This window comes from Limanda limanda, chromosome 9, assembly GCF_963576545.1.
Source record: "Limanda limanda chromosome 9, fLimLim1.1, whole genome shotgun sequence".
NCBI classification, from domain to species: Eukaryota; Metazoa; Chordata; class Actinopteri; order Pleuronectiformes; family Pleuronectidae; genus Limanda; species Limanda limanda.
Genome location: NC_083644.1, coordinates 9,895,638 through 9,909,152, shown reverse-complemented (window position 1 = coordinate 9,909,152; position 13,515 = coordinate 9,895,638). Strand labels below are relative to the sequence as shown.

Below are 13,515 nucleotides of genomic sequence, written 5' to 3'. Positions count from 1 at the left end.
TCATTATCACAGGTTTTGTTGTGTTCAGGATATTTGAGACTATAAAGTATTGTTTAGGGAAAACAAGCATGTTGGTGACACTTGAGAGGAAATACGGAAAATTGCTGTGCATAATTTTAAACATTAAATTTTATAGAGTTACTGATAAACTGATAAGTCAAGAAAATAATAAATAGATTGATTGCTGAATTCATTCGTTATCGGTTGCAGTAAAAGCAAAGCAAGTAAATTGTAATTTAAGAATTACAAAATAATTTTTTGTTTTGCGCATGATTTTTTGTAATCAATTGCATAACGGTGCAGCAGCGTAGTTGTGTAACTCATTACCTAAAAAAGTCAGCATTCATTTCAGTGTATTTTGCAGGAATCCCTACAACTGCTTAGATTGACAATGTTAAAAGGTTGTTTTTTATCGTTATTTCACCGGGCAGGAAGTTAATCATGGAATGGTTCTAAACAAGGGGTTCACTGCCCCTAAATAACTACTACGACACTGTACATCAGTAGAGTCAGGGCTGATAGAGCTGACAGGGGGGATAATACAGACCTTGTAACCTGCAGGGCATGGATTCAATAATCTTCACTTTCTACTATGTTGATAAGTTTGTGTTTTTTCTGTTTCAGGTCCTCTGACATTGAGGTGAAGTCCTTGATGAGGAATGAGTCCTGCTTCAGTCCATCGCTCTCTAGTGGGTTTACGGCTCAATTACTAGCACCATCAGCTCCAGGGCGTGAACCCCCGTTATAGCCAATGACTTTGAAGCAAAGAGGTGCTTGAATACCGAACACTCCCCCAGAATATTAAGGAAAATATCAAATCTAGTTGCAATGTCATCACTCTGTTGCGTGATGTGGTTGAACCAGGAGTTTAGGCTGAGGAACGTGCTTTACCCCCACAACACAGGGCAGCCATGAATTCTGCACCGTCACCTTCCTTATCCTCCGCCATGAATGTATCGGTTAGCTGATAGTATGTGATCAACAGCACTGCAGCGTTTTGCCTCCTGCTGCTTCACCACCCCAATAAAGCCCAGCTGGACTATTTAGTCTGTTTTGTACAAATGGCAGAAGAGGATTTCCAGCTCAGACCAGTCGACAGCGACGACTGCACAGAGGAGGACAAGCTCCAATCAGCTGATTTCCCAATTCCATCGCTAGCATCCCTCCACCTCAGGGACAAGACTGTGGTCATCAAGGAGAGCAACGTCCATATGGGAGATAATCCTCAGCACCCATCTGTATTTCCTGTGATGATGTCATCACCCCTCAACCAATCCCAGCAGCCGACAGATATGTCCATGGCTACTAGGCCTGATCATTCACCAGCAGATCAAGGTAACATTAAATGTGCTTTATCAAAAAAAAATATAACTGTGAAAGGGTTCTGGATTTCCTATATGTTACTTTTATATTCGTGCAAGAAAGCTGATTTTCTAATTTCTTGTCTCTATGCACAAAATAAATTGCTATTTTTTTGTTGTATGTTCATTTGCTGTGATGATACTCCTTTGCTTTTTTGTACACTGAGGAGATTTACGTATAAGATCAAAAGATGAATATATTTTAATTATATTTATTTAATAAAATAGAACCTTTTGTATCAGAACTCCCCATTTTGGTGAGCAAGAGTAAAGGGACAGACATTAATTCCATAATGGGTTTAATAACCTTTGCTTGCAATTTGTGCATCAAGCCTGCTACTCACTAACATTACAATACTGTTGCATCTTCCTTCAGAATCAGTCAGTCAGTCTAAACCATTTATGTCCATTGTCGTGTTAGCTGTGTGTTTTTTATTTGCTCTCAATATGTTTGGATCTCTTTTTCTCTGTACGTAGGCAGACAAAATGTTTCTGTAGCTACCATAAGAATCCGAACACGAGATTACATCATCAATAAATATCAGTGAGCCTGTCCCTGAGCCGCCATGACACCAACTCCACCGTGCGTCACAGAGGAGCGGGTGTGTTTTGGACCATGAGCAGATCCTGCCTTGCTCGACTCTTTGCTCCTTCCATTACCGTGGAATAGGTTTCATCAGTCCATGAAAGTTGCAGATAATCGTTTGGCTTCTTTGCAAATCGGACCTTCTGATTCTTATTGCTGACAAGTTGTTTGCATCTTTTTGCATGGCTTCTATAATTCTGCTGTCAAAGTCTCAAAGGGTTAAATGGAAGCCCTTCACCCCTGCTCTGTTGAGATGGGTGGTGATGACTGTTGCTTTGGGGGTTTTCTTCACAGCTCTCACAATGTTTCTGTCATCACTCGCTGTTGTTGTCCTCGGCCGACCTGAGTGAGGTCTGTTGCTGTAGCTTAAACAGTAGTTTCTTTTTCTTTCAGAGCATTGGTTAATTGTTGAATTTGCTATGACCAGTGTCTGATTGATTTTCCCTCTTTGCTTGCTTCAGAATGCTCACTCTTCTACCATTCTCTCTCGTCCTCATGTTGGTTTATCCTTTTTAATAACAGAGATATTTAATCTTTGAACAGTCATGAGAATGGGCGACACCTAGGCAACAAGAAACACATGTTACAATGGTTTAACTAATTTGAATACAATTTGAAAAATATCTCTTTGTCTTTACAACAAAAACAAAGGAATTTAACTTAAACATTGCAGTAAGAAATATCTAATCAATACAATGAACTTAAAACCCAGTTAGTATTCTAGTAGCATGAATTACTTACGTTTGGCTGATGGTGTTGAGCTTTTCTCAGGTTTTATACCAGTTGAGATTTGACAGTTTCAAGGGCCCATGTTAAAGAGTGTCAACCCTTTCTAATTTCATGACAGCATTCCTATGATTCCTCCAACATAAAACTGCGCACCCAGCAGCAATATAATGCATCTCCAGGCATGCCATGACAAGTGCTGAAGGGATGACTTACATTCATCGCCCACAACATGCCTCTTGATACACATGTGCACCAGCGCTCTTGTGCAAAGACACATACTGGGAAACACAAACAATTCACACGTAAATGCAATGCTTTCAGAAAATGCTTGACTGACAGGTTATCGCCTTTCCAAATTTCCCTAAAGCCACATTGACTCACATATGGACGATAAACACAAACAGAAATGGTGCCGTATCAGCTCCGGTCGTTCAGGCCGACATGGCATCTCTCTGCAGACAGCTGTTGTTTGTTAGGCGAGGCGAGGCAAGGCGAGGTCGGGCACTGAGCAGCAATGACTCTGGCTGACTGTGCCCGAGTGTTGAGGAGTGCCAGTTCTGGTATTTTAGGCAGTCAGACAGTGTCACCTGTCAGCAGACTAGTCTGGACAGAGTCTCCCAACATGGTGCAAGGGCTGAGCAACACAACGGTATCTCCCTCTTGAGGCCTTGTCAGTGGGCCAGCAGTGTGTGCTGAACAGACAGCCACAAAGTGCAGATAGCCACATGCAGACTGGCCTGAGCTGACATCAGGGGTAACACTGGGACGTCGATGCTTGATGTTTCAGAGTTTTCGGAGTTGGGTCACGATGACAGCGAGGCTCGGTCCCGTGCCCTGACTGCCTCTCTGCAGGATCTTTCTTCGCTCGTTGATCAGGAGGATGTGTATCCTGCCCTGAACAACAACTCAGCCAAGGAAGGAGGTATGCTCCGACATCACTAACTCTGCTCTGCACTAACTTAACTGTAGCACATGTTTTGTAACATATTTAATCACATTATAATGTATGGTCTTTGGTGTTGACCATTAGCACCTACTACTGTCCCCTATTTTAGCATCCTTCATATTTCTAATCTATTTACTGCTTCTCCTATTTTGTAACTCTGTCTTTTATAAATCAAAACTTCAGCCTTGTATGTTATATGCCTGGGGGACTATTACCCAATACACAGACAGTGCTATGAATCCTTCCAGTTGACGTCTGCTGATCAACACAAACATTGTTATATCATGTGTGAAAAGGGGACAAAGTGAGATGTGGGCTAAGATCGACAATCCTGCTCAGTAGAAAAAAAGGAAATATTGAAAATAAATATGACTCGTCTGAAGCCATAAAATCACTCCTTTTTAATTCATCTGTTTCTGTGACTTATATTCTTTTTGTCCTGTGTGCTCAGAACTTCAACCCAAGAACAACATAACCAAAGCGATGGCAGCATGCAACTGCAGTGTCGATGACAACCAGCTGTCCCATGCAGACTGGTACTGGGGCCACATCTCAAGGTATTGCATGTTTTCATAAGGTGTGCTGATGAATTGATGTTTTCCCTGTAAAACTCTTTAAACTCATTTTTTCAAATATAACTTTGTGAGTTCCTTTCTTTAACATGAACTGTTTGAAACTTTCCAAGTCGTTTGTGTATTTTCTAGAGAGGAAGTAAATGAGATGATGAGAAACACGCCCGAGGGCACATTCCTGGTGCGAGATGCTTCCAGTCGGGTGAAGGGGGAATATACTCTCACACTAAGGTAAATACGTTGGAGTCTTATTGCTGAGGAAAATCACAAATCCTCCGTCAGGATTTGGTGGCAAGCACACGCGCACAATATGCACAGTTGTCATGTGTCCATCACATCGAAAGGTTAGCCAATGGGTACATTTTATTAAGGACAACTGGTTAATGGGGCATGAAGCAGTCAGTTGATGGCATACCTCGGCCAAAACCCAACAGTCCCCTGAAATTCAATCAAGTAAAACCAAATTGCACAAACTGCTTGATTGTTTTAAATCAAAATATATTGGTGAAAATGTCCCATCTTGTAATATTGAAGAAAATTAAAAACAATTCCCTGATCTGCCCCAAAATGTTTTGGGTTTTTCCTGACTCATGTCCTTTCCATGCACCAAGTTTATTAGCATTCTGTACAGTAGTGATTGCATAACATGGTTGTCCTACATGCACAGATGTCTGTTATTTACTGGTTTCAAAGTCTCACTTCAGTTTACTGATTTCAGAATTTAAATTTAGTTATACTGGCTTTAAAGTGTAACTTAATACATTTCCTGATTTCTGTCTAATTTTAGCTGAATGAAGACAGACATGTCCTGAGGTTTCAGATATAAAGCTTTGTTGATTAGAATTTGGCGCAGACTCCAGCAGTAAGCAACATTACACCGTCTGCACAGTCAAATTTTTCCAGTCATCAGTCTTTCGTCTGTCTGAAGGAAAGGACACACTCCAACTTTATTCAATGCTGTCTACACGTTGTCTCTCTCACCAAACACTCAGCTCTTGCTTCTATGACCCAAAGCTATTAATAAGTCCTAAAATGGATATTCTTCCCATTTGCAAGCACAAGTACAAACGTTGTTTTATTAGTTGAAACTCTTACTAACAGTTCTGTGGATGAACTGATCCAGTGTAGTTGAAACTGAGGACTTAAGCTGCTGACGAGCTACTTTCACTTTGCAGCTCATGTAGACGAGGTGTTGATGTGGACGGAGACATGATACAGTTTTGTTTGGATGATAGCATTGTGGTGAGGCTCTGTGCAGAACTGTGGTTAGGTGTTTAAACAGTACACTAGTTAAACCATGTAATAAAGGTATTTTATTGACCAATATGTCATTTCACCCTGTAGAGACGATGCTTACTTTTTCTGCCCACATTAGACTAAATATATCCCATACCCACGACAGCCCTGCTGGACCTATTGAATCATACCCGTTCATCGTTGCCAAACACTAGTTAAGGTTGTAGACCACTTGGAATTTCACTAGCCACAATGTTTAATGAGAACATTGACAAAAATATGATTATGTACCATTATATTTTCTGTACAGTCCTAATTGAATGAGTCTTCATAAATCACAGCAAAAACAGTTGAAATGTTGAATTGACCAATCCTACAAGATATGACAAGAGGAGAGGAAAGAATTAGGTTGTCCTCTTGATTCAACTTGAGCTACTTTAATAGGCAAATATGTAATATGTGTTCTCGTTGTACATGTTTTTCTCTTCAACAGAAAAGATGCTTCGAACAGACTGATAAAGATTTTCCATCAAGGGGGCAAATATGGCTTCTCTGAACCACTGGCCTTTTTGTCTGTGGTGCACCTGATCCAGTATTACCAGAACAAATCACTAGCGCAGTACAATTCCAAACTGGACATACGGCTACTCTACCCCATATCCAGATACCAACAGGTGGGTAGTGTGCTGTCTCATCTTACATATTAATATTTTTCAATGTGGGGACTTTACTCACTTAACTCACGGATCTTTTTAACCATCTTAAATGTCTTGTCTGTACAGCAGCAGGTTGTGATGGAAGTTGACATTGATGCAGTTGGGGAACAGCTGAGGATATTTCAGGATCGATACAAAGAAAAAAGCAAAGAGTATGACCATCTGTTTGAGGAGTTTAACCAAACCTCCCAGGTAAAACAACAGCCTAATCATTGAGGCATATTTTAACTGTAAATATGTAAATGTGTGATGTTATTGGATAATAGCAACAAGCCCTTGATTGCAAAGGCCCTGCACACATACAGAATATTACAGATTCGTTTCTTTGTCATCCGAGGACCTGCAGAGCAAGCGGACAGCCATCGAGGCGTTCAGTGAAATCATTCGGATCTTCGAGGAGGAGTGTGAAACTCAAGAACGCTACAGCAAGGAATACATCAACATGTTCCTCACTTTGCACAGCAGCACAGAAACGGACAAGTATGCCTCCAAATATTAATATGCTCTTCACTCAGTTTCAATCACTTGAAGTATATGTTCACATAATTGGTGTACAAAAACACAAGTTATTCCCCAAAATGTGTTTTGTGAGGTCCCAGTGACGACCAAAATGTACCTGATATTCTGTGAGTTCCTGTGGACATTTGTACCAAATTTGACAAAGTTTCCCTCAAGGCGTTGCTACGATATCACATTCAAAAGAGTGGGATGGACAACCTGAAATCCCAAAGCCTCGAGCTACAGCAGTTACCAGCGCAGAGGCATGACAATACTCTCTGCTAGACATGCCCCTTTCAGCATGCACACAGCAAATGAACAGACTCTGAATTGTTACCCAAGCTGCTCCTTCTTTTACTCCCAGGATTCAAAACAACCCTGAAGAGCTGCAGTCAAGGGTGGAGGAGATTCACAACAGCAAGAAAAAGCTGGAGGACGAGCTGAGAAGAAAAGCCCTGGCTCACATGGAGGTGGACAGGAAAATCAACAGTCTGAAGCCCGACCTTGTTCAGCTCAGGAAAATCAGAGATCAGTATCTCCTGTAAGTTAAAAAATGTATGACATTACGTTCTGGATGACTGATTACTGGCGAGAAGATCTCTGGTACTTTTAAGCCAACAAGTGGATTTGAGATTAGTTTAGTTAAACGGTTACTTGCCGATGACACAGCTGACCTCAAAACATCGCTGCCTGCTAACTGTTGGGTCTGTGTTTCAGATGGCTCACCCAGCACGGCACCAGGCAGAGCCAGATCAACGACTGGTTGGGTATCAGCACTGAAGACGAAGAGTGAGTATCATCATTCATGCAACTTATCTCACTGCAACGTCACTGCAACAGAACGTACAGGAATCCCTGGCTAGTTTATCGTTTGCATTTTATCTTTCACTAAAGCCTGAAGCAAAGCTCGACTGTGTCTTTTGGCTTCACACGCTAGCACATATGCAAACGTGAAGTATGGCAGCCAAATGGTCTATTATCTTAACATTACATGACAGAGTCCAGAGTCAGAAAACATCACTGCAGATCCATCAAAGTGCGGACACAACCTGTTCCACCCTCTCTCTCCTCTGGAAGGCGCTACAGAGCACTGTATGCCAGACACAAAAATGGTTTCTTTCAAAACAAACGTTGCTTTCTGTACATAATTACCAATGTAAATCCTGCATGCTGTAAATAATATTATATTTGTAGATATTTATAGCATACAATGTGCATATCTGTCCATCCCACAGAAACACATTTATTATTTTTCAGATTTTATTGTTCTCATCCCTAGCTGTATATCTATTTGTATAAGTACAATTAGGCTACACCGGAGTCAAATTCCTTGTGTGTTCACATACTAGACCAATAAAGTGTAATCTGAATTTGATCAATGGAAAAATTGGCTGCATCATTTCTTCATGACCTACATTTGGCAGCAGTGCTTATATACAGCTGGCTGTGCCAGATTACGTAACAGTTTTACATAAATGTAAAAAGTAACAAAGAAAGTAGGTTCAGCTGTTATTTGAGGGGGGGGACTGTATTCTTTAAAATAATATTTTCCAACTAATCTAACCCTCCTCCCTCCCCATCGTACTTCAGCCTGTACACCCTGGCAGATGATACACATCAGGAGGAAAGGAGCTGGTACGTCGGTGGAATGAGACGAAAGGAGGCAGAGGAGCTGCTGGAGGGAAGGAGGGATGGGACCTTCCTCATCAGAGACAGCCAGACACAGAGAGGCTCCTTTGCATGCTCGGTTGTGTAAGTACCTTCACATTTACATATTGTAGGTATTTATAGCCTTTGCACACACACACAATATTCACAGCCGCTAGATGTCACTGCAGCACCAGCATCTCAGGCCAGAACAAATGTCAGACAGACACACTTCCAGCCACCTTGTTTTACAGCTCTTAATCCCCAACTGACTACTTGATTCAACATATTAATGGAATCAAGCCGGACATAACAAGGATGAGATTTATTTATACATTCAAATAAAGTTAAATATCTTCATACAGTGCGGACGGAGAGGTGAAGCACTGTGTGATCTACAGGACGTCTACAGGCTATGGCTTCGCTGAGCCCTACAACCTGCACTCATCTCTGAGAGAGCTGGTCCTCCACTACCGACACACGTCCCTGATCCAGCACAACCAGCAGCTGAATGTAACCCTGGCCTGGCCCGCTCTCAGCCAGCAGCCCAGCTGAGACACACCAGCACGCCACTGGGATGGCGGTTTCCCAAAGCTTCACTGTCATAGATGCACCAGGATTGACATTGTAGCCACCCAGACTTCTTTACCGGTTAGTGTTGTCACCAAATCAGAATTTTCACAGTGTCAGTGCTAAGATTTGGAAACTTAATAATTCTGTTTGATACAACAAAACACATCACTGAACAACACACACTGTGTTCCTCAAGTTAAAAATCCCATTTAATTGACATTTGCAAACACAACTGGGATTAAATACTAAGTGTTTACAGAATATAACCCGTTAATTGAGTCTTTTACCTCAGTATTGATGTAGTACTGAAATGTTGTAGTACAGAGTCAGCAGGTTTCCCAGATCTGTACATTTTTATCAATGTAACAATTGATGAAGCGATCCAAATTTTAAAAAACTTTGATTTAAAGCTAATAAGCACAATCTGAGATATGATTTGGTTAGCTTATTTTTAATAGCTACAGTATACTACTTTTGTGAAGAGATATTTATGAAAGTTATCTATTAATGCAAACACAAAATATCTCAGCAAAACCAAATTTTCCTGAAAGGCAAGCACAAGAAATATAAAATATAAATAAACATTATGTAACGGTTATTCCACTTATTGATTGCTGGTTGATAGCTTTAACTTTAGAAATATAAAAGTTATATTCTTGCTGGCTGTGATACGTTTCTATCCGTTTTGACATTGTGGTTTCCACAGAAGCTTAGGCAATCAATGGCAATTAAACCCACGCCATTTCTTAATTGTGTACATGTTCCACATAAGAAAAAGAAAGATAGGAATTCATTCATATATTTTTGGTTTTAAGAAAAATGTGACAATCAATTGCATCCTTTGTGTTGTTTTAAGCTCACTCATTATCACTCAAAAGTATTTTGATATATGGGGGGTGCTTAGTGTGAAGCAGCCGATGTGAAGCACAGGCAAACAGGCGAGCTGTGTATAGGTTTTTTACAGAGTCAGTGGTTTGACAGCTTTGATAACTGGTCCGGAGCCTGAAGTGAAGTGATAATATACTGTACAAGACTTATACATTTCCAGTTCTGTAGGGAATTATCGAAAAGTGCCTTTCAGTGCTTCTATTTCAGCCATCATCACTGTCGACAAGTTTGAGCCAAACGCTGAGTCTACGATACAAAGTTACAATACTGCAGTGTCATAGTAGAGGAGGTTTATATTTATATAAAATGATATAGATCAAATAGATTTTATTCCCCTGTGGGCCACCACATTGAATTTACATCACACTTTGTATAAACCAGATACTGTGAGATGAGTTAATGATAGGAAATCACAACTACATTAAAACATTCGGAAATATCTCAGGAAAAGGACAATTAAATCAAAAGGTAAATGTAGATACAGATTCAGCAAATAATTGTCACACACAAATCTGTGTGTAATTTACCGAACTTAACCATCACCTTATGTGCACAGGCGCAAACTGGAAGACTCGGAGAACAAAATGTAAACGAGACTAATGTAGCCATGTTAGCTACTAGTGAACAAGGTATAATTCCAGCTATGGTGGACCAAATAGCGTATATTATGATATTGAAATTCACTCGTTTGATAAAAATGTTGGTACATAGAAGCAGAACATACCTTTTATTTACTTCATTAGTGTGAGGTATGTTCAAATTGGTCACGTAGAAAAGTATGTCTAGTATAATAAATATCACTTTAAAGCTAAATCGTTTACCTTTTCAAGACTACCCAGATCCCTCCAGTCCGGGTTCGGAAACCAGAACTTGATTGTGCACTTTCTGAGTGGAGATGAAGTTGTGCTTGTGGGTTACAATGAATCATTAAAACTATTTTTATAGGGGAAAAATAGAAAAGTCTATAATAGAGTTGTCGTTTAATTTAGCATTGTCACTTTTGTTGCTCATTATAGTCATGAAAATTGATTTTACATTCTGACATTGGTTTGATCAGAATACGTTCATTTATCTGTGTCATGTTTTTGTCCTGTTGAATGAGTCACTTTAGATGCACTTATATCTTTAGTGGTCCTCAGTCTAATATGTGCTTGATGCGTTTTGTGTACGTTCACTTGAAGTTATCATTTATTTCTGACTGTTTATTGCCACGGAGTTGGACAAATGTGTCCTATTCTTAACTTTGTGGCAGTAGAAAATGTGTAAATGTTTGATTCTGCACGCTATCATTGTGTACAAGATAGAAACCCTAGATATTATATCTTTAACTATAAATAGGGTTCTGCCTTGGTACTGGTTGGATACTGGTTCTGGTACCAAGTTTATCACCAGCTATAAAAGACCTCCCTTTGAAGGGTTGGCCATGTTCTGGGAAAGTTTTTCTTAGTCTCACTGAATGCTGTAAGGTGATCTTTGCTCTAGTTTCCTTTAAATGCATTTCCCCGAGATCAGAAGTCGACCACAGAGTGTGAGCCGCACAGTGACGTCTTCTCTTTAAAGCGAATAGAAAAGCTTTCCCATTGGGTGTTGTCTGCTATGCTCGTGACCACAATCATTTGTGATATAGTTTTGCACAACAGTAAAATATGGAATTCTACATTGTACAGGAGTGTGCCACAACCACTAGATGACAGTGGAAGCAGGACATTTACGTAAATGTGTGTACTCGTTAAAGCTAGAATCTAAGTTTGAAATGTCGGACTTCTGTTCACACTGTTTTGTAAGACCCTGTGTTCATGGACAAAAATAAATAGATATTTAGACTGTGTAGCAGTGGTGTAGTCTACTTAGCACACGGACAATTTTAGCAACATATGACTTAGACATTACCCGCTGACATCACACTGTTCGCCTCTCATATTTTAGCCAGATTTTCCTGTTTCGCAGGATGTTTACTAAACTGTTTCTTTAATCTCATAGTTACTCTGCCACATCTGGCATGTGAAAATCAAAGTGTAGGTGTTTTATTTTTCAACTTTTTGCACAATTAATAGAGTGTTAAATAAAGTGCATCATTGGAAACAAACCTATATTTAATATTGTGATTTTAAAACAAAGAGTACATTTCCCAGTTAGTTTTGTAGCATGGAAACAGAGAACACGTGGAGCTGCACAAACAGATTACACCACTGCTTTGTGAAGTTTAGATTTTAAAGCATTGTATTTGCACATTAGTATCTCCCATGAAGTGGAGATAATACGACTGTCTTCATGTACATCCACCCTCCTACTGAAGCAGGGGGACATGTGGTGGTGCTAAATATGGACAGGTTGCTTATGAGATTGAAATGTTGTAGCACTGTTAAGGCACTGATACAAGTGTTCAATTCATTTTTTTCTCTGTGGCATCTGTTGTGAGATAAACTACCGTAGTTCTGTGAAGTCATGACATCTATGTTTATTTTAATTGTTAGTGCACAATCTGGTCTTTTTTCTCTTTTGTAATTATTTTGTCAGTTTTTGTAACTTAAATGTTTTATCACTGTGCAAACAACATTTAACCAACATGACAAAAACTATTCGTTAACAAATTATTACTGTTTCATTGAAGAATAATTCGTGTCTCATATCATACAATGTGTGTCATAATGTAGTTTCAAGTTTTTCAAATACTGCAAGAAATCCTTGGTTTGAAATTTTGTTAGTGAGTTTGTCTCTTATTTTTAGGAGATCATGTGAAGAAGTTCTTGTCTAAAGAAATTCTTCATAATCTAGTATTTTAAAGCAGGGTAAATTAACGATTTAACTAAAACCAAAAAAATTGAATTTTTTCTGAGGTAGGCAAGAAGTTAAATGTATGTTTTGTGCAGGATACCATAGATGTGTGGCATGGAAGATTAATCAGTTTAGTTGTATGGTTGCTCTCAGCCTTGGTTTGGCATTATGAGACAAGTAAGGCCCAGTGGGGCGAGTTGGAGAAGGATGTTGTTAGATTGTTTGAAGGGCATGTAGGAGACTGGAGATTCAGGACTGACAGAGGCATGTTGTGTTAAATAAGAAGATGGTCGTGTTGCTGCTTTGAATTCCAAGAGAAGAAATGTATTTTTACATAGTTCCTCCTCTGTAGGAATGATTCTGCAGGACAGAGTTAGCAACAATGCTAATACTCGGTGACAATGCAGAAAGTAGTATGTTATCCAGATAGAGAAGAAAAGGGTAAGAGGCAGGTTGTTTTGTATGACATCATCTCTCGAAAACCTTAATACAGTGGTTTTACTTGGCTTACCTTAATCTTGCTGTAACTGCCTGGCAAAGATATTGTGAGATTAACTAAAGAACATTCTTGAACTGAATGTTCAGAACCATTTGTTCTCCAAATAGGAGATATGATGGCGTTAATCACTTTACAGCGTTTTGCAGAAATGGTGTAGATCACCGCTCTATGTGGTGAACAGGTAGTTATACATGTGTGGTTATGTAGGTGCAGGTGTTGTGTTTTCTCCATATGCCGGAGATTTATGATGGAAGTTAGGTTTTGTAAGTGTAAGAATGGTTACTTTGGGAATGGTTTAGAAATGGGTGGAGTTAACATGAACTCCCCTTTGCTGCAGACTTTGGCCTTGAGAACTGTGCTGACCTTTTACATGCACATGAAAGCTATATGATACAGTTATGGTAAAGAATAACACAGGCCCTTTAAGAAGAAGGAGTTTAGGTAGAAACAGATTTTTGCAATGAAACTATGCTCAGCTGCCATTTAATG

At 39.7% G+C, this 13,515-nt stretch overlaps 1 protein-coding gene across 1 annotated transcript; it reads left to right on the top strand.

Annotated features, from left to right (window-relative positions):
* The first annotated feature begins 1,061 nt into the window (after window positions 1–1,061).
* LOC133010613 (phosphatidylinositol 3-kinase regulatory subunit gamma-like) lies at window positions 1,062–8,846 on the top strand. Its single transcript, XM_061078207.1, has 11 exons — window positions 1,062–1,335; window positions 3,464–3,598; window positions 4,074–4,179; window positions 4,327–4,425; window positions 5,924–6,104; window positions 6,216–6,338; window positions 6,484–6,626; window positions 7,006–7,185; window positions 7,362–7,433; window positions 8,235–8,396; window positions 8,657–8,846. Exons 1-11 carry the CDS (start codon window positions 1,062–1,064, stop codon window positions 8,844–8,846), a joined length of 1,665 nt encoding a protein of 554 aa, XP_060934190.1.
* The last annotated feature ends 4,669 nt before the right edge of the window (window positions 8,847–13,515 follow it).

Coding starts and splice junctions, on each gene's coding strand:
- LOC133010613 (XM_061078207.1), top strand. CDS start 1,062: ATGGCAGAAGAGGATTTCCAGCTCAGACCAGTCGACAGCGACGACTGC. Junction 6,105..6,215: donor CCATATCCAGATACCAACAG/GTGGGTAGTGTG, acceptor TCTGTACAGCAG/CAGGTTGTGATGGAAGTTGA. Junction 8,397..8,656: donor TCCTTTGCATGCTCGGTTGT/GTAAGTACCTTC, acceptor ATCTTCATACAG/TGCGGACGGAGAGGTGAAGC.